The following is a 22,556-nucleotide window of genomic DNA, read 5'->3' as shown; positions in this document are numbered from 1 at the left end:
AATACGCATAACATCTCCATTAACCTTAGCAAGGGGTAAAAAATCTTCAAGTCACAATATGCACAGAAGGTAAGTTGTAAAATATTTTTTATTGTAAAAACAGAGTCAATAGAGGTTGACAACATAAATGTTATCTCAGAACATTTCCCCCTGGTTCCTGAATTTGCTAGGTTCCTATGTATGAGCAAGTCTCCATTAGCACTTCTCAGATTTCACGGTCCTTTTTGGATAGGTTTATTGATTATATGTAAATATTGCTTAGAAACAAAAGTCCACATGATATTAAAACAAAACAAAAAAAAAACCTGTTGTGCCTTTCTTTCACATTTCCTACAGGGAGATCTATATATCTCAGGTGCTTTCACAACTTAAAAGTAAAGTTAGTGCCTTAACCAAACCAAAGAATCCTCCATCACAAGTTATTAAATCAAACCTCTCATGACATTTGCAATATATCCAGATTTAAAGATTTTAAAACAAAAGAATTTAGAATTTAAAACAAACTTCAGACTGATTTTTCATATTTGAAAGACTACAGTTATTTGCAGCATACAAATGGAGAGAGTAGTGCAAAATGCATCAAGTTTTATATGATAAATATACTTTCAACCTAATGGCTGCCTCAAAAGCAAAGAGTGAAAAATTACCTCTTCTTAAAAGCAATCTAGACTGACTCAATAAAGTTCACAATTTAGAAAGACCAATTGCTACTCTATTTCCATAGATTGCAAAATGATTTCAGAAACAGATTAAACATACAACTCTTTTACAAAAATAGAAATATTGTTTGGGACTTTACAAAACTTTATAAAATATAACACTATATTTGTAAATTCAAGATAGTTTCACACTGAAAGAGAAAATACTTCCACAGATATGAAGTCTAGTCAAACTTAACTGGTCTCTCTTGACCATTCTCATACATTATTTCTTCCAAATCTTCAACCTAAGGAGATCTGTGCTCTAGCATGAGGTTTTTTTTAAGAGATTGTTTCATTTCAAGAAGTTGTATAAGATGTTTCATTCTAGAAACAATGTTAAAGCAGATGAATTTATACCTAAAAATATGTCTTACTAAAAGTAGCAATAATGCAATGACAATTTGTATTTGATAAATTTCAAACCAAATTCCCCAGAATGACAATTATAATTTGATACCTACAAAAAGTAAAAATATAGAATAATCACAACTATTTTATGGAAAAATATTCATATAGAATAAAGAACCTCTAAATTTAGTTATTTGTAGCTGTCAAATGAGAAGTATTTTCTAATTACACCCATTTATAACATTCATTTTACACCTCAAAGAGCACCAGTGTATTTTTAAAACAAACTAAAAAGTGAGAAGGTAGGGGCTTATTACATGCAACAGTGCTATTATGATAAGGCACCACCTGGTATATGAAAAAGCCAAACAAAGTATTTCCAAAGCATGTATTTCTGTTACTGGTGTCTTAACCTTTAGATAGGATGGTTAGAAAAAAGCTAATAACATTATTAACTGACCACATCACACTCCTTTTTCCATCATTCTTTGCTTTTAGTTTTTCCATATAACAGAACATATAATAAACAACAGTGTAGTACATGTTAAATAAACATCTTTTCCCAACCATTCAAGAAAATAGTCTAGAATTAAAACAAGAATAAGAAACCAAAACTTTATCTGATATATTCGCAACAGTCTATCCCTGTAGAAGAACAGGGAGCTGGGGGAGGTGAGGAGAGAGTGGCAGCAGCAGTTGGGGCTGGGGGATGGTAACAGGACCTACTTTCTATAGAATATATTGAGGCACACAGGTTATAAGTTTCTCAGGCAAATTCATGGCTAGAGCAAAACTGACAGAAAGCTCAGGATTTTACATTCCCCCCAGAGCTGATTTCTCAGGTAGTCACATCTGATTAAATATTTCAGAATACGCCTTTAGTCACTGCTATCATCATCGTCATCATCGTCAGATACATCATTTAAAGTAGACTTCAATGACTGACTGTAAGAGTCCGATCTAGTAGGCTGGCACGTGGCCATGTCCCCAGTAGAAAGCAGGTCATAGCAGAAGTCACAAATCCTCACAGGCTTAGAGGACTGGCTGGGAAGAAGAAATCTCTTTTCAGAGCAGGGCCCACAGACAACAAAACCACATTTGCGGCAGTGGTGACGACGATTAACAGGTGTGAATTTTGCTTTCTGACAACGCATACATACAGTTGCCTCAGAGTCAGGAACCCAGACAGCAGCATGTTCATTACTGGGTGTCTTCCCACTTTTGGAGAGTAAATCAGTAACACATTTATTTATGTGATTCATCCATTCTGATTTCTCAGTGGCAGTGGCAGCATAAACTGCAAACGATTTAGTTGGTGTCTTGATCAGCCATCCATTCCTCAAGTCTCCCTCATCTTTGATAGAATCAATTGTGACATTTTCCAGGGGAATAATATGTTGTTTGTTATATTTTTTCTTCTGGATGACAATATTGCCATATACAAGAATATCATTAAATAAGAAAAACTGCCTTGCTTTAGGCTTTTTTCTGCACAACTTAGTCAATACTCCTTCTCCAATAAGAACCCGTCCAGGTATAGTTAAGGGTTGACCAGCTGCTCCAAAACAGTTTTCTACTATATTTATACGTCTAGTATTTGCTTCACTGTTTGCCAAGCGATCCACCATCTTTTGCTAATAGCCTTAAAAAAGAGAGAGAGAGAAATCAGCACACAGAAATTATAAATTCATATAAGTTAAAAAAATTATACAATCTAAATTTAATCTAACGAATCATTACTTCTACCCAAAGGCAAAATTCCCCAATTGTTTCCCTCTAAGATAATCACTAAGTATACCAAAAGAGCTAACATCTCCCAATTTTTATAATCATCAAAAACATTTATTAACCATCTCCATATAGTATCATTAGCAGGTATTTATAAAAGTATAAACTTCTTACAGACATAAAACAACAAATAATTAGAAAATGAATATAAGCCATCAGCTACATGAAATTTAATCTCAGAGGGATTCTGAACAAGAAGGCCAAATATTATATAAGAGAAACAACTATGATTTTTCCAGTAGGCTCTATTACCATTGAGCTAAAGCCTCAATCCTCTCACCTGGATTACCAGAATCGTTTCCCAACACACCTTACTGCCTTAGCTCTTGCCCCTTAAATCAATCTTCAGGCAGTGATCTCTCAAATGCAAATCTGACCACACCATTACTCAAGATTATTCCCCTTAACCTAAAAAATGCAGAATCTTTAACATGGCATTTAAGGCCCTTCATTATCTGGTTCTTGCTTATCTTCCCAGACTCATCATAAGTCACTCTTTACCTCCAATGTTATGTTCTAAGAAAACCCTACCACTTGTAGTCCATTTCAATCATACATATCTTCTCTCATACTCTTGTATCCTTTACTATTTACTACCCTCAGCTAACTCTTATCATCCTTCAAGACTCAGTTTAGTTTATCACACCTACTCCAAGAAATCTTCCTTAAACTCTGTTAGACTAAACACCTTCCTCTGTGCTCTTCATATTCCCTGTACCTTCTGGACTCACTCTCACCGAAGGATTGAAATCTGTCTTCTCCATAGGCTGCAATGGAACCTAAAAGGCAGAGACCATCTGATATCTATCTTTGAAACACACATTGTCTGGCATAGTAAAAGTGCTCAAAAAGGTTGACAAGAACATCTTGGCAATGTGCAAAAAACCCACATTAATCTAGTCTTAAATGATCAAAGATTTAATCTCTAGATCCAATATTGACTTCACTCAAGTCCCAGAGTTGTGCCTATTTCAGACCACTAACCCAACAATACCATACTATAACCAAATCATATCAGAAAGGAGAGGAGCATTTAAAGAGTAAGAGCATAGTTTAAGTTCCAGTATTCAGCTCACAAACTGATGAGACTGTAACCCTTCTTGGCCTCCATTATAAAGGATACAACAATTCTGATTATTCCTGAATTCTGTCTCTCCCCTAATCCTGGGTCCTTATAAAGCCCTCTTGCCTTCCACAAGGGTGGACTCTGCCCTGAAAGTTGTTCCCAAAAATTAATATGACAACACATGGCTCCGAAGTGTGATGGCCTCTCTTTCTAATTAGGGCAAATCTGCCAGCCAATTAAAAGTCTACTGCCCTATGCACAAGTGCATCACAGAAGAGAAAATTTAAAAAGTAAACATGAAAAGAGGCTCAACCTCATTCATAAATAAATGAATAAAACATTAGGATATGTTTTCATTCATCAGATTAACAAAAATTTTAATAATTTCTTAAGATGCAGTAATACTGAGGATATAGGGAAACAGGTACCCTCATACACTACAGAAAATATGTGTACCCACTGATCCAGGCACTCAAAAGATATGTACAAGTATATTCAACACAACACTGTCTGTAACAGAAAAAAACACTGGAAAAGCTCCAACTGTTCATCAAGAGGAACTGGTTGAACAATTTATGATACACCCTTAATAATATGCTAGATATCTGTTAAGAATGTGACAGATCTAAATACAGTGATATAGGAAAATGCTCAAAATATTGATATCTAGGTGGGGGAGTTGAAGCTAATGATATCATTTTTGTTTCAAATACATACCAAATTTCATCAAATCTAAGATGCTATTGATTTTAAGACACAGTCTCATTTTATGTGCTATTGAGAAAGAAAAATGCTGCCAATTAAATCATGGCAAACTCTTGATTATACGACATCCCAATTTTAGAGACATAAAGTACAGTAAAACATGTTCATCTTTAGACTCAACGAAATATGGTATAAGAGCATAATATTAGACACTAGTAAGTATGTAAAATTAGAAAACTATATACCATAATATCAAGAATGGTTATCTCTGGGAAGTACAATTATGGATAACTTTTCATACTTTACATGATAGTCAAACATTCAACAAGTGTTTGTTAGGCACTGATCTGGGTACAGGACAAAATAATAAACAACACAGGCAAGGTCCCTGCTCTTCAAGGCTTACATCCTAGTTGGGGAGGAGGCGAACAGAAAACAATCAAGACCCAAGTAATAATTAACATTGTAAGTTTTTAAAGTGATTTTTAAAAAAACCCACTGGGACTACTCAGTCTACTCAGACTGGATGGTCAGGGTATCTAAAGTGGTATCTTTTCAGCTGATAGGGCAGAACTAGATATGCATACATGAGGGACGAGGATGAGGGAGAATATTGCAGACAAAAGGAAAAACTACAAAGGTCCTAAGGCAAGAAATACGGTGGCACCTGTGGAAAACTGAAAGTATCTATTTATTCCCACCTGAATCAACTACTGATTCTACTCATTATACAGTTATTAATCAGCTCATTTGCAATGCAAACAGGTTTCCTATTATTGCTACTACTGGAATTAATACCACCACAAATTTGTGCAGTGCTTTTCACATTTATTATCTTCTGATTTTAACTGTCTCAAACTGCTGTGAAGTTTTTATCTCCCAAAGAATCATCTAGTAATATTAGCTGAAATGCGAGCTGAAGGAGAAACTAAGGCACAAATAGAGATTCAGGCAGAACAGCCTGGAATTTACTCACTGGGAGCCCAAGCAAGAGCTGAGCACTTCACATGTATTACTGTATTTCCTACCCAGGGCAACCTTATGATAGGTATGCACTATTAGCTCCAGTTTATAGATGAGCAAACTGACATAAAGGAGTTAAGTACCATGCCCAAGGGTGTCACAGAACTGAGGCTCAAAGCTGATTCCTCCGTGCTGTTACCAGTGTATTATGGCACACTGATTATTCCTTAAGGCTCCACTGACTCTATATATAAGAACTAAGAAAGCTATTGCTAACCTCTGGACCTTCACCGCAAACCTTAAAAATACTGAAGATAAAAGAATACTAATTTGAGCAAATAACCTGAAAGGGTAAGTCATCATGATTTATTTAGCCAGTCTTCTGATAATGTTTCACTGTTCAAATTTGCAATACATTAAGCCTGAATCCCTGTTCATAAATCTTTCCCCCTGTTTAAATATGATGCAACAAAAGTGAAGTTTGGGGCATTTTTTGTGTGTGTGTGTGCGGTATGCGGGCCTCTCACTGTTGTGACCTCTCCCGTTGAGGAGCACAGGCTCCAGATGCGCAGGCTCAGTGACCATGGCTCATGGGCCCAGCCCGCACCGGGGCACGAACCCATGTCCCCTGCATCGGCAGGCGGACTCTCAAACACTGCGCCACCAGGGAAGCCCAAGTTTGGGGCATTAACTGGTATTTGGCTGGAGCAAATAGCTTTCAAAGTTTGACAGTGACGCTGGTAAGAAATATATTTCATACTGCAATGTTACAAACAATATACAATTCTATGAATGATGTATTCTAGCATCTTCATTTATTTTAATGATAGTTGCAGCCCACTTGACTTCAGCAATGGATTGTGACCTATATTTGAACATCAGTGAGCACAAAGAACTTAAGGCCTTTGGCCTTAAGCAATCCTTTCCATTATCCCTGCTGGTCCTAAAATGTTTTCAGTATGTGTCTGACAAGAGAAAGAAACAAAGCACTGATTTTGAAACCCCAGGAATACACAAATGCCCCCCCTCCCCCCACACACACACACGAGAAAGAGGTGGTGGGGGCACAAAAGGGAGGGGCTGAGAGAAGGGAGATTAATCAAAAATGAAATCAAAGTACCACCATTAGCTGGATTACTTCCAGACACCCCAAAGCAAGGTTCTTAATAAACTGGATTTAAGGCATTACCCTTTAGCCCAGGGCCTAAACAGGACCCTTTACTTTCCTCCAAAGTCCAAATCCAAATCTACTACCTGTACAGTGAGGTGCCCCAAGCAGTAAGAACTCTCATTAGAATACAAGAATACTGGGGCTAGCCAAGGAGTGAGTCCCTGGCATATCTGCATGAAAAGAAACAGAAGACAACTATAAAATGTGGCCCAATTGGACTTCTGTCTACTTTTCTTAGGAAGGAATATCAGTGAATACAGTAAGAGCTAGGAAGAATGCTTCCCCATCTTCTGGCAGAGATGACTTCTTTAGGATAGATTCCACGAAGCAAAATTACTGGGTCAAAAGGCACTAATGTTTAAAGCTCTTGCTATCTTTTACAAAATTTCCATTCTGAAAGGTAACACCAATTTACCAATTTAGCACAATGACTATATCCATCCCACCTTGTTTCACACAGAGTATTTTCCTTTAAAAATTTCAGCAAATAGAGTAGATTTTTTTAAATGGTATCTCATTTTTATTCATTTTTTACTTCTCTTTTATTCATTATGTTTATTTATTCAATAACTTTATTGAACACTTTCTAAACGCCAGACATTATCCTTTTCCTCTCAGAGCTCAGAGTATAGTGGAGGAGAAAGACAGTAAGTAAGTAAACCAACAGGTGATTCCAAAAGGTGAAGTGCAATGAAGGAAATCAGCAGTGTGCCAAGATATAGGGAAAAACTCATTTACTGAGTAGTTCAAAAAGACTTCACTGAGGTGGTGCTACACACTGGGTCTTAAAGGATGACGAGTCAGCCTTGCAAAGGAACTAATACTATGGACAAGGGTCCTACAACAGGAAAGAACAGTACTTTCAATTTGAATATTTTATTTCATAGTTACCTCGTGAGACCAGCTACTTTCTAATGTGTTTAGTAACTTGTATTTCTACACTCATATATTTAGGTTATTAATCTATATGAGTATATTACACATGAAGTCTATTAACCCAGTTATTTCATTGCTTTTCCTAGTATATTAAGCTGTAATTTTGTTTATGGTGTTTGACACAAAAGGAGTTTTACTTCTTAAATAGTTACACTTACAGATATTTTCCTTTGTAATTTTTTTCCCAATGACTGACTCCTAAGTTTCCCTTATCCAGATATCGGATGCACCTATTTATTATTCTCTATGGTTTAGGTTTTACATTTAATTCTTTTATCCACCTGAAATTTATTCTGTCATAGGTAAAAACCCTTTTTCCTTTTCAAATATTTGCATTCTAAAGGAGCTAACTGCTCCAGAATCACCAAATACTGTGTGACCTCAGATTTCCTCACTTATAAATGGAAATAATAATAGCAGCTATATCGGGGGAGGATTAAATGAGATAATGCATACAAAATGTTCAGCAAGTAGTCAACATGTAGTAGCTATTATTTACTGGTATTAATAATCTAATCTACTGCTTTATGACACTCTATTATATTAAATTTTTATATATTATATTAAATTTTTATATAGTATTATAACACTGCTTCTGGGCTGTCTGGTCTAATCCATTAACCTGTTTTATAATTCTTTTGTCAGTACCATGCACCTGGTAAAACTAGCCTATTTCCCATTACTTAACCTTTTAAATGTTTTACCTAATCTCTTCTGCTTATTTGTCCAGATGACATCTACTTAGAACAGTGTTTCCCAACCTTAGTTGCCTGGAACCACAGGGAAACTCTTAACCTTTAGTATACCATAAAAAAATAGCCATCCCAATTTACTCTCTGAGTCCAAAATACCCTTTTTATTTACTTTTAATATTTTAAGCCATTTTATAACTAATTTACAGAAACAAGAATAAACGAATAGTAAAAAACAATAACTTTAAGAACAATCTTTATAAAAACTGAAACACAGCAAATTTCTTATTCTACATTCCTGTTACTGAAGGTATGTAGATACAAAAGTATAGTATCCTTTAAATGCAACTAACTGCTCATAAGTTGTCATGCATGAATCTATAATATTTCCATTTCTGTTTTTAGGAATATTGTTTACTAATTAATTCTGAGTTTGAGAAAACTCATCTAGAAAATCATCAACTGAAGGCTCATTGTCTGAGATTTCACTTATAATGTTTCACCATCATTATTAGTTTAAGTGTTGCTGTTTCTTTGCACTCACCCCGTGACTTGTCTAATAGTTCTGAAATGTCTAGCTTTGCTCATTTTTTTCTTTGTCATTAGATGAAAAATGAAAAAAATCTAAATTCTCAAATATGCTAAATGAAAGCTTAAAATAAAAAGACTAAGGATATCTCCAAACTGCTTTCGTATCTTTTTGAAAGATGATGCAATACTTTGGTTAATGTAATAATAAAACTGAAAAATGGTGCAATAGTGGTGATTTATTTTATCACTGCATCATCCTTCCAGGCAATTACATCACTTCTATTTTCTTCTTTTTGGTTAAATAATTCCTAAGAAAATAAAATAGTAAAATGCTTCAAGATATAGGAAAAACAAGATCACTCACTAAAATCCTATAATATATCTTAGATTTACACATGTCCAATGAACCCATATGGTAATAACAAGCTATGTTTTTTAATACATAAATTTCCTTTTTGTTTTGAAATTCTCTAAGAAATAATAACAAAATATCAATCACTACAAATAATGAGAACTGCTTAAAATATCAATAGAAACTCAAAATACAAAACTGAGACCAATAGGTTGTGATGATAGATATTAAAGGTTAAGAAATACTGATATCTAGATCCCTCCCTCCAGGATGTTCTGATTTTACTGGTCTGGCCTGGGTACTGGGACACTTTAAAGTTCCTCAGGTAATTCCACTGTGCAGCTAAGGTTTAGAACCATTTCCAATTACAATAAATAAGTGAAAAAAATAGAGACCAAATCCACTGAAATTTTGGTGAATTCATATTACACTTGTAGTGTTCCTAGCAGGTTGATACTATCTCTTCCCAAGGTTTCAAATCTTGTTTAATGGCCCAGTAATTTTGTACATTTCTTCTCACAAGATTGTTAGATTACTTAAATTCAAGTATCTCCTATCTTTTGTTGATATTTGAATCTAGTCTCTTTTCCACATTATATTTTCTAATTCATTACTACTACTGATAAGAAAACTACTAATATATCTGTTAGTTTCATCCCACATCCAGCCACTTCAGAGAACTCTACACATGCAAGTTTTCCAACTGATTTCCTTCAGAGAACTCTACACATGCAACAGTTTTCCAACTGATTTCCTGTCTTCTTTTCCAACAAATGGTGTCTGGCAGCCTTAATTCATAGTTGAAAATGTAAGAACCACAGGAAAAGCATACCAAAAACAAAACAAAGAAACACTCTTAACTTTTATAAAGATAGCTTTATATACCAATTTTTAAAAATTAATCCAAGTTTCAAGTTATCTCCTTCACAACTGTAGACAAGAACTACATTTGCATCGTCCAAGTTCCACACTAGTCTTTTGGTAACATCTTGTTTCTAAAGTTAATATGTTCTTCAATGGAGTGTCTACCACCTGTTAAAAATGTAATACTAGAAGAGGCAAAAACTCTTTTTTAAAAAGAGTCAGAATGCTATTTACAATTGAGAAGAGAGCCCAACTGTCACAGAATACTATGGCCCAGTTCTTCTTACTGAAAACCAATACTTCTATCTCATCCCTGCAGGTGAGTTTAAAACAAAAAAATCACCTAATTAATTTCTTACACGTACCCAAGACATCTGATATCAGTGAGCTTCAGTATTCAACTCTGCATTATAATGGAAAAAACAATAAACTATGAACCAAAAGACCTGGATTCTAATCTCAGCTCTGGCACTAAATAAGAGATTTCATACAAGCTACCTAACTGCTCTACACACACCCACCCACACCCACACCAGCTACCACCTTGAATAAAATAATCTGCAAGGCCCTTTCTTGTCTTTAAAATAAGAGATTTCATACAAGCTACCTAACTGCTCTACACACACACACACACACACACACACACACACACACACACACACACACACACACACACACACACACACACACACCAGCTACCACCTTGAATAAAATAATCTGCAAGGCCCTTTCTTGTCTTTAAAATAAGAGATTTCATACAAGCTACCTAACTGCTCTACACACACACACACACACACACACACACACACCAGCTACCACCTTGAATAAAATAATCTGCAAAGCTCTTTCTTGTCTTTAAAATAATGAACTCTGATAGTAGATGGGCCATAGTTCTGGTTTACTAAGACTAAAAATTCATTTTTAATCAAACTTTTGACTATGTCTTAATATCAATTGATTTTTTAAAATCTGTGTTACTGCTGAATTAAGACTAGAAACTGTAAAAGGAAAAGGAGAGACAAACAGGAAGGTGGGGAAAGAAGAGATTTTTTTTAAAGCAGCAAGAAACTATCAGAGGTACATCCTCCCTGGGCAAATGTGTAGGTATTAGAACAAACTACCCCTCTCTCCTAATGCACCTAAGTCAAATGAACAATTATTCTAAGCACCTACCTATGCAAAGGACAGAGCAGTTTTTACTTTCAAAAGTTCTATAATTTAGTAAGCATAATAATAATCAGGAAATTCTAGGAAATTCTAAAGACTCTCAATAAAATACTAGAAGAATAACACAAAGAAGAAATACTTGAACATTTAGCAAATTAAATTTGGAATTTTAGAAAATTTAAATATTCTATCAATAAGAATAGACAGTTTTTCCCTCCCCTTTCCACTAGCATTTCTGCCACTGTGGCAAACCAATTATACAATATGTACTGCAGAAATCAGTAGTGATCAAGGAAACATTCATTTCTTAGATAAGAAAAAAGAAAGGAACAATCTTTTATATTAATTTTAAACTCATAAAGGTGGATTGATAAGAACTGAAACTTCTAAACTTTGCATCACATTTACAGAGAGCCATAGTAATTTGTTCTATATCTCTTGTAGGCACTAAATTTGCCTATTACTGAAAAGTAGACCCAAATGCACTATACTACAGGCTTAACCAAGAAAGGAAAAAGAAAAAGCATTTACTCAACACCTACACGTGCTAGGCATGTCCACATTTTTCTATTTCATTTAATAATCTCAATTTTGTTAAAATGGATAATCATATCCATTTTACAAAAGAGTAAATTGAGTCATGGACTAGTTAAGGAATTTTCCCAGTCGCACAGCCAGTTTTGTAAAAAAATGCATGTTCTTTCCATTATACTTTGCTACCTTCAGAAATAAATATTCCAGAAATATTTCACTCATGTGGACTTTATTAGGTATTTGGAGAAAGCCACTGATGACACAAAAATCTTAAAACACATGGTAATAAGTAGAACGTATGCTGAAAATAATTCTTCAAACACTAAAAGGAAGTGAAAAGTAAAGTAATGACTAATTTTAGGGTGTTAGTAAACGCAGTTTCACATAGGTTAGGCTTGATAGAGAAACTCACCATGGTATACAAAGAATGACTAAGCCACAGTTGAAGTTTTTTTTTTTTCCCTGTACGCGGGCCTTTCACTGTTGTGGCCTCTCCCGTTGCCGAGCAAAGGCTCCGGACGCGCAGGCTCAGCGGCCATGGCTCACGGGCCCAGCCGCTCCGCGGCATGTGGGATCTTCCCCAGACCGGGGCACGAATCCGTGTCCCCTGCATCGGCACGCGGACTCTCAACCACTGAGCCACCGGGGAAGCCCAAGATTTTTAAAAATTAATTTAGAAAACCAGAACAGTCACATTGGGAGTTTAAAAAAAAGGTCTTTACAAAGAGAAAGAATACGAACCTCAAGCTTGAAACAAGTCCTCTAGTCTTCAGCATTTAAACCATGCCACACAAGGCAAGATTAATATTCTTTAACTACAGCTATGCTCAGGGAACTCTCTATTAACAACCAAAGGTTCCCTGGCCAACGGAATTAATTCCAAAATCCTTGACCTGGTATTCAAAGCCCTTCAGTCAAGCCCCAGCCTGCCCAGTCTATCTTTTCAGTTTTACCTCTTTCTGTATGTTCTCTTTGTTATAGTCAAACCAGACTACTAATTATTCCCAGGTTATGCTCTGAGCTTCCTCTCCTCTACCTGAGCTCAGTATGTCCTTCCCCACTTGCTGTTCTGAAATCTTACCAGTCAGTTCAGTAACCTCATAGGCACATATTGTTTACCTTTAAATCATCATACCATTTATGGCACTTATATTCTATTACATTGTTTTTTGTTTGGTTTTGGTTTTGGTTTTTTTTTTGGCTGCGTTGGGTCTTCGTTGCTGCACATGGGCTTTTTCTAGTTGGAGGCTACCCTTCGTTGTGGTGCACAGCCTTCTCATTGTGGTGGCTTCTCCTGCTGTGGAGCACAGGCTCTAGGCACGTGGGCTTCAGTAGTTGTGGCACGCAGGCTTCAGTAGTTGTGGCTCGTGGGCTCTAGAGTGCAGGCTCAGTAGCTGTGGCACACGGGCTTAGTTGCTCTGCGGCATGTGGGATCTTCCCGGACCACGGCTCGAACCTGTGTCCCCTGCATTGGCAGGCAGATTCTTAACCACTGTGCCACCAGGGAAGCCCTCTATTATGTTCTATAAAAACTTGTATACCTGCTTATTCCCAACAGATTTGGAGGTTCCTGAAAAAAAGAAGATCATTTCCTACAACTTCGTATTCCCAACAGCACCTACAAAATTGCTTGCATATACATGCCATCACTGTGCACTGAGCAGTTAAAAGCAGCAGCAGCTTCTTGACCTTGAGTTTTATGAAAATCAAAGACTTCATTTTTGACATCCATAGTACTAATTTTCACACAAAACAGGAACCACACCCTTCACTAGGCCCACAGATTTTAAATTTACAAGGCAAATGTTCTCATCTATTTAACTATAGTATCTAACTGTGAATTCTAAGTATTGAGCATAGCAGATCCTGTTTTTAAAATCTCAATCTCAAGATAATATATAAAAATGATTTCTTCTCTTACTGAAAAGCACAGCTGTTTAGTTAGCAAATAAAAAATGATGGTGTATGCGTATTTTCAACATCAACAATATTCAGATAAAAAACTTCATCATTTCAAAAAGTATTTGTACAGGGGCAGCTGTACAGTGCTGACAGCTGTTAAATCATTGTATAATATTTGACAAATAAAGCTGGTACCCATCACATCCCTAACAAATTTTCTTTAGTATTTTTCAAAGCAGTTACAATCTACTCACTATGTTCAAGACTTTATGCTTTGTGTTAAAGGGAAAACAAAAATGAACCAGACACTGGGAATTAAGACATGTTCCCACAAGGTTTTAATAAAAAGCACAATGAAATAAATACTATAATAAAAACGTTAAAGCGGTAAGGAAGAACGCAGCAGCTGAACACTTGAAACAGGTTCTGAAAAATACACTGAAAACAGGTTGTGAACTTCAAGAGGCAAAAACATGATACGTAAAGGCATAAAGCTCTGCAAGTAAAAATGTGTTTTTAAAAAGTTACACGTACAGCTGCAGAAGAGGCTGGAGAAGAGATATTTAGTAGAAAACCGGGAGAAAAAAATAAGACAAGAGATCTTCTTGGTTCCTGAGAGCTCTTTTTGAAGCTCTGGGAAGGAGTGGCCTGATTTGATCTGGATTCTTCTAAGATAACTGTGGAAACAGTGAAAGATTTCAGGAGGGAGAGACTGAAAGGACCCAGCTGAAAAATTATTGCAAAAGTAAAAGGGAAAGTTGATGAGAGTCTGAAGTTTGCAACAGGAAAAGAAAGAATCAGTAATGTTCAGGATTGCCATAACTAAACTAGATGTGGAAGAGTGAAATTGAAATTAAATCCCTGGGTTTTTAGTCTAAGCAATATGGAAGCTAGTAAAATCAATAATTTTCAATGAATTTCACGTAGCAAACATTTACTGATTACTTACTCCGTACAAAGATAGAAGTACTCAAAACTAACAATCTTTGTGAAGGAGGACAGACATATACCCAAGTTTATATACACAAGTATATATAATTCATGTATTATACATTAGGGTGTGTTTCTACAGGAAAGAGGATAATGGAAGTAACTGATAAGGAAGGAAACACCAAACAAAACAAGAAAGTGTTTGGTACTCATATAGTATGCTATGAACTGAGGAATATGATTACCTCAATCTGTGCACTCAAAATCTAAAGGGGCAAAGGAGAAACAAACCAAAAACATAAAATGTTTTTTAACTAAAAAAAAAATAAAAAGAGTGATGAAACCTTAGACCAAAGAGTGTAGTTGGGAGGTTAATTTTGACCAGGGGGAATATTTAGGAACAACTCTTAAATGTCTAGAAATTCAAGCTGGGCCTTAGAGCAAAAGTAGTAGGTCAAACTATTTAGGGGAGAGGGAGAGAGATAGGAGATGATGGTGTACAAATAGAATATATTCCCCAGAGAGGAAATAATTGAGTCCAGGCTGAAGGAGGTAGGACGTGGAGAAAGTACAGTGGTAAACTAGAAACCTGGCAAGATAGGGAAGAGCCAAAATGCAGAGGAAAGTAAGCATCACACTCAACAGTTTAGACTTCATTGTAGAGGCAATGGGAAGACCAAGGAAAATAGGAAATAGGAAAATATTAATAAGTCCACAGAAGCAGAACACAGGATGAACTGGAGAGACTACCAAAGAAGCAAAACTGGAGGCAAAAAAAGCAGGAGCATATTACAGTAGTCTCTAAGTGAGAGGTAACAAAAGCCTAAGCCACAAATTTGACAGCAGAAATAAAAAGGGGAAGATGGAAGTAAGAGAGATTACTGAGGTAAGGCAGAAAGGATTGAGGAACCAACTGAATGGGTTTGAAAGTGAGTATAAGACGACTTCAAAGGTTTAAGCATAATCCATTGGGTAGATCAGATGCTAGTTTTGTTTCAGGAGGAGAAGAAATCAGTCTGGGGCATACTTATCTTGAAGTGCCTTCAAGGTATACACAAGACAAACATCTGTCAGACAAACAGAAACCCCAAGATGAGCAGGGAGCTCCAGGACAGAAAGAGATTTCAGAGTTATCTGTGAAGAGATGATCATTGATGCTGTGGAAGAGAGGAGAGGGCAGAGGACTAAACTTTGGGGAATGCCTAGTTTAGAAAGCAGGAGGAGAGAAAAGGGGAGACAAGAAAGCATAAAGCACCTTTTCAACATGCTTTCACATGTCTCCCAAGTCTCAGAGACTAAATGACCTCATTGTGCCAAAAGGTCACAATAAGCAGTGAAACGTGGGGGAAAAAAATCAAGGACTGAAGGTAATGTACAGAAATATTGTATAGGTAATATTTACCTGTACAGGTAATGTACAGGTAATATTTCAGAAAGCACTGCCCTTTGACCCTGGAATTTTTAATCACAGAAATTTATCCTGAGAAACAAACTCTTGGGGTTGCGGGGAAGGTAGGCTGTACTGTAGTTTTCCCTCTGGCATCAAGTGTAATAGTGACAGAACTTAAATTTCTAGCTCTAGAGAGAAATGGCTAAATATAACATTAAAAAAAGCCAAATACCATAAAAGAAAACATTTTACCACGTAAAAATTTTAAACTTCAACACTAAGAGGAAAAAAGCCTTAAAGTTAAAGAAAAAGTTGCACAATATGACAAAGGGTCAACATTTTTAATATATAAAGGGCTCCTGTAAATCAATAAGATAAAAGGAAAATATCCCAAAAGAAAAATGGGTAAGATACAAATGGCAATTTCCAAAGGAACAAATGAAAATGACCAGTAAATGGAAAAATGTTGGCTCTCAGTGCTAATCAAAGAAATAAAATTTAAATGATGTATTAGTCACCTCTCTAAGATGTGGAAAAAATAAGCACTCATATTCTTGAAAGTATACACTGGAATAACCTTTCTAAATGCCATTTTTGGCAATATAATCACTTTAAAAAGTTTACACAACAATTCTACTTCCAAGAATATATGCAAAAAATAATTAGACCAGTGTACAAAGTTGTTCACATGAAGACGTTCACTGTAGCTTTGTCTATAATGTTGAAAAGTCAGAATCAATCTAAATGTTCAACAACAGGACATTAGTGAAACAAATTAGGGCATATCCATATAATGGATTTTTAGATAGCTTTTTGGAGAACAGATTAATATTTAATGTGGAAAACTTAAATATGGCAATTTATTAAATAAAAGCTTTTAAACAGCACATGCAATATAAAAAAAATTTTTTTTAAAGTCTGGAAAGACACCCACCAAAAATTTAGTACTGGTTATCTCTAAGTACTAGGGTGAAATATTTTGATATTGCCTAATTATTTTATATTGAACACATATTCTCTCATAGACAAAGAAAAAAGTTTTTAAATTAACAAAATGCAAAGAATGTTGAGAAAAATATAATAAACACAAAGTTACAGGTATAATTAATAAAAATATAACCAAAGAATACAAAAATCTTTTTTATTTTTTTCCCCAACCACTGTTTAAATGAAACAAGTATAAAGAATTAAGGATAGTTCCACTTATGGAAATGGAAAGGAGAAAGGGATTTAAAAAGTTGATGGAAAAAAGAAAACAGAAAATTCACATCATAAAATCCATAGAAGGAAGCAAAGTCATCTGTTAAGAGTCAAGCATTTCAAGATTGGGGTTAGCAACCTAAGAGTGAAAAGGCAACAGAGAAAATGAGTCAACTTTGGGATAATAAAGGATTAGAAAGGAACTAGTACACAGGCAGCTAGAAAACAAATATTTAACAGTCACCATAGATGTGACTTTTTTCAGGAGTGCTACGCAGGGACAAAAGTAGAAGAAGTAAAAGGTGATATTTACAAGTTGAGAACTGACCAGTTATATACAGCAAAGGTCGAGGAGAGGAGGCCTATGTGGTACTAGTGGGTTCACAGTATATGAACTACAGAGTTCAGGACTGGAAAAAAACGAGAAAACTAACAGCATAGGGGGGACTGCAGGTGACGATGAGAACAAAAAGCTGGTTCATAGTTATGATGGAAAACAGGCCCTTGAATCACCTCTGGTCACAGATTAAGACCTGAGGTCTAAATGATGATAAGGTTAAATAACACAGGCATCCATGTAGGTTGTTAATGCAGAGTGGAGACAGTTGCCACCGGGCTTAGAGAACTGTAGTTCCAAATGTGGCCTTTCTGTTCTGAAATGAAGGTAACTGTTATTTTAACTTCTGTGCACGTCACTTTCCTCTAATGCAAATTCATTCTTTCTAACCTGACGGGGAATTTGGCTGGCACTTAACCTCTCTCTGCACTTTATTCAACAACAAAATGAAGAGAATAAGGAGATGGGAGGTTGAATTAATGGTTCTCAACCCTGACTGCACATTAAAACAAACAAACAAAAAACTGGCAAAGCTACCTATGCTTTGACTCCAAACGCAGTAACTGTGATTGATTTGCTCAAGGGTGGGGTTCAGAAGCTCCTCAAGGAATTCTAATGTGCACCAAAGTTGAGAACCGAAGTATGTATTTCTAAAGGTTGCTTCCCTTTTAAAATTCTATAATTAACTGCCACTCTGCTCATTTGCTAATTAACTTACTGAATATCCTGCACCACGCACTTCCACAAACATCGTAGTAAATCTTCACAACACTGTTAGGCAAATGCTTCTGTGTCCATTTCACAAGTGAGTCCAGTGAAGCTTAAAGAAGTGAAGTGACTTGTTCAAGAGTCACAAGCTAGAATGGAGCAGACCTAGAATTCAGGTTTGGTTTGCTTTGGTTCCAATCCACCCAACATACAACTTGCTTTCTCTAGCACTCACAGCAACTACTTGAATGCCTTCTATATTCTCTCCCAGGACCTCCCAAACTGAGCACACAGTTTGTGGTTTATAGAATTGGAGAGAAAGTTATGGGGGCAGGGAATTAACCCCAAATTCTACAGTAATTTCATTACAGAACGCCACCTAGTTTAAGTTTTGCAACTTAAAACAGCACTGTGAGAGTATATCTACAAAGACTATTTTAGTAAGCCAGCATACACCTTGCTATTAAGCATGCAGCTGGTGGTACAAAGCTGGTTCTCAAAGATAAACTTATCAATAGAAAAGCAATTGTTGTATGTTTTCCAATAAGCAAGGCATTCTAAAACAAAATTCTAAGACAATTCTAGCAAAACAATAATTGGTAGAGAAGTGAGAGTTGCTCTATCAAAGAGCTTAAATGTATAAATATGACCTTCAAAATTTTCAGGCATTACCTCTACTTCCATTCAGTGCAAATACTAAATACAGTTGCACTTTAAAAGTACGATTATTATCCTTTTGTTGACCCACAGCTGCTGCTTTTTTGTTGATTATACTTCAGTCCATTATCTACTTGGAAATTTCATAACATTCAAGTTCTGTATCCCCAGTCCAAAATTAATTGAGTTACCAAGGTAAATCCCCCCCTCCCAAAAACAATTAGAGAAGATTTAACTACTTATGCCCATGGAAAGTACAATTTAACAAGAAATTCATGAAGTTTATTTACAAGAAACATAAGTGTATTCATCCATTCAAACCCTTCCTGAACATCTGCTATATTCTTGGGATGCTGGGGATGAAGAGGCAAGTTAGACCTCATGTAATGCCTGCTGTCAAGGAGGTGCCATGACAGATAAATGTTATATTTACTGAGATGCAATAGGATAGATAAGTGAATTATTCTCGGGGAGAAAGGGGGGGGTGGGATAAGGAGAACAGGGCAAAAAAGCGTCAAAGAGTATATGCTCAAGTGAGTATTTTTAAGAGGAAAAATTTCCTTGTAAATTAGGAAATTTCCTAGGAAATACTCTAGGAAATATATATGCTGAGGAACTAAATTAAAATCAGAAAGAGCAGCTAAGACAGAGGAACCAAGGTGGACACAGACTGCACCACAGGAATGAGTTATGTACCCTGCAAAGTTATGCTATTAAAAAAAATGAGAAGGCTTCAGTCATAAGACCTCAGTTAAATACCAGCTTGGCTGCTAGATTTGTGAAGTTAGTTAAATCACCTCAGTCTCGGTAACTCTTACATCCAGAAAAATAAATATGTATAATGGCAATTACCTGACAATGAAGCAAAACAAAAAGAAAACCCTAAGAAAATTAGCAATCAAATCTGAGAAGCTATATTTTTACCTACAGTTCAAGAAGAGAAATTCTCCAAGACATGTTGAAGGGTTTATCTTATTTGTGGTTAAGAGTGCTTTCAGTACAATTAACAGAATTTGGAAACTCAGATGCCTTTATTAAAACTAGTAATTTACATTCATTTACTAGGGTGATTCAAGCTGAATCTTTTTTGATGCCTTCCTTGGTCAGTACACCAGGTTTTATTTTTTGAGGCGATTACATGTGCTTTCCAAATAAGTAACTTAATACCATTCACCTCCAACGCTGTGAGGACCCGAAACGATTTAAAATAGAAGCCTTCGTTAATACTGAATTAACCTCAGGACCCCATGAGCTAACAGAGTACAGAAAAATGTAAATGCTCGAAACAAGGTAGGCATGCACCTTTAAGGAACTAAAGTGAAGGAAAAAACTTCGCAATGTCAAGATCACTTCACCTTATTCCTAAGTGAACAACACATGCCTTTAAGTCTCTCAGTGAACGTTCGTGTCTGTCTTTACTGAATTTTTCTCAGTAACGTACTAAAACACAACAAAGAAGGTATTTATCAGCTTACACACTTTGTGAGTCTATGAATTACACAGAAGGGCTTGGTTATCTGTAACCTTAATACCACCCATTATTCCCACCGCACACACACAAGTTACTGCTACTGTACTAAGAGCGCGCAGGGGTATTCAAGACACATGAACAGCAAGCTCTCGGCCTTCAATAAAAATTTTAAAGGAAAACTAAATTCGTCAAAAGACCATACGACTTTAAAAGACTCCAAATAAGTAAGGCGTTAGAGCCAGCGCTTCTATCAGAGCAAATTCTGCGGTGCCATTTTTTGCCCGAAATCACATAAAAATGTTCAAGTTACAACAACCCTGATGCCCAGACCCTGCAAACTTTTTGGATAGAAAGATGTTGGCACCCTAAGACGCCGGTGGCCACGACTGGACACCAGTCCTCACGCCTCACTTCTCGCCCGACCTCGGGGCCCCCTTCGCGCGTCTGCCCGGCCCCCTCCCCGCGGCCCCGTGGACTGGACAAGCACCGGCGCGGCCCTGCGGGCTGCCCTCAAGCCCGGCGGGCGGGCGCGGCTCCCCCAGCGCGAGGGGAGCGGCCCGGGAGCGCCCCGTTTCTCACAGACCCCAACATGGCGTCGGTCGCCGCCGCCCGAGACGACGACACCTCCCCGCGCCGCCGACGGCCCGGGGACCGCGGTGGGAAGCGCCCAGAAAGTTTCGCTTCTCCTCTCCCGGCCCGCCAGGAGCCGCCGGACAACCAACCCCGGCTTCACCTACCCGGCCGGGCGCAGAAAGCGGCTGCAGAGAAGGTCCGACTCCTCCTCGTCCCGGGCGCCGGGCGCAGACTCTGCTTGCTGCCCCGCCCGAGCCTCCCAGGGTGTGCAGCCAGCGGCCCCGCGCAGCCGGCGCAATCCGGACTCAGGTGACCCTCCGCCCCTCCAGACGAAACCCACAACGGCCGCCGGAGCTGGCCTCTCCCCTGCGCGCGCACGGGCGCGCCGCCACCCACACGCCAGGCGCGAGCGCGCGCACGAGCACACCCACACCGCTCGCTCTCCGCCCTTTCTTGCCTGTTCCCTCGCCCCGCCCGGGCGGCCCCGCGCGACGTGCTTGAGGGGGCGGGGCCACCGCGGAGGCCACACCCACCTGGGCAGCCGGGGCGTGGGGTTGGTTCCTCCGCGCCGAGTGGGGTAGTGGGTCCTGGAGCTGATTGAGTGCATGTGGGACGTCTTACCTGGGTTGCCTCGCGCGGGCAATCCCTTAGAAAGGATTGTTCATCTCACCAAGAAGGTCTTAGCGAAGCTGGAAGAATGGAAGGAAAGTTGGGCCCCCTCTCCCCCCACCACCGAACGGGCCTTCGCGGGGAATTCAAGAACTTCCCGCAGCCGGGAAATAAAAGCTTTGGATTTAAAGCGTCGGGGCAGACATTTGTTTGCTACACCCACTTAGCACGGCGTTCCTTCCCCGTCACATCTTCCACTTGCTTTCCCTAAAACCCCTACCACTTGAAACAGGGAGCTGCGGCTGCAACACATACCCCACGTACTCTGCACAGCCTTTTAAGTGATGCCTTTATTCCCGGACCTAGAACCCCGGTCTTTCCAAAACTTTTCTCTGACGCCGCAAGCCTCATCTACCTACTTCACACACCTGGAAACAGTAATGATAGTATATAAGGTTAAACCTGCCCTTCTTCATTTATACCACAGCTAAGCGCGCTGGTGGGTACGTGGAGACATATTAAAGATGCCTAAAGTAGACAAGGAATGGTGGGGGGAGGGGACAGCATATTCACTTCAAGCAAAAAGTGTATAGGCGGAAATTAGATTTGGGTAAATTTTCTTTCCTATTGATCTATTATTTCAAGATTTTGAAATAATACCTTTTTTTTTTTTTTTTTTTACCTTTGATTGTACCTGAATTAGAGCCGCCAGCACCCACCTAGGGAACATAAGCAGGTCTTGGTTCCAACCAACCTTCTTTTGGTCTGGGATTCTACCCCCACCAGGTCTGCAGCCTCCCATCTTCCCCTGGTCAATATCTCAGAAACAAACAAATGTTTTTTTAAAAATTAGTAACTAGAACAAAACTGGCAAGGATGATTTTTTTTAATAGGAAAACAAAATCACCGTCACAGAAATCTTTACATGTGTTAGCTATAGTTGTCTCTGTAGACAAGTACA

At 37.8% G+C, this 22,556-nt stretch overlaps 1 protein-coding gene across 1 annotated transcript; it reads right to left on the bottom strand.

The window, feature by feature from the left end:
- Positions 1 to 115: 115 nt before the first annotated feature.
- Positions 116 to 21,238, bottom strand: PLEKHF2 (pleckstrin homology and FYVE domain containing 2). Its single transcript, XM_082858394.1, has 2 exons — positions 21,151 to 21,238; positions 116 to 2,691 (listed from the first exon to the last, which is right to left on the bottom strand). The coding sequence occupies exon 2, from the start codon at positions 2,675 to 2,677 to the stop codon at positions 1,928 to 1,930; it is 750 nt and encodes a 249-aa protein (XP_082714520.1). The 5' UTR covers positions 2,678 to 2,691; positions 21,151 to 21,238; the 3' UTR covers positions 116 to 1,927.
- Between the last annotated feature and the right edge of the window lie 1,318 nt (positions 21,239 to 22,556).

This window comes from Leucopleurus acutus (assembly GCF_964270905.1).
Source record: "Leucopleurus acutus genome assembly, chromosome: 17".
In the NCBI taxonomy this organism is placed as follows: domain Eukaryota; kingdom Metazoa; phylum Chordata; class Mammalia; order Artiodactyla; family Delphinidae; genus Leucopleurus; species Leucopleurus acutus.
This window is presented reverse-complemented; position numbering and strand designations above follow the sequence as displayed.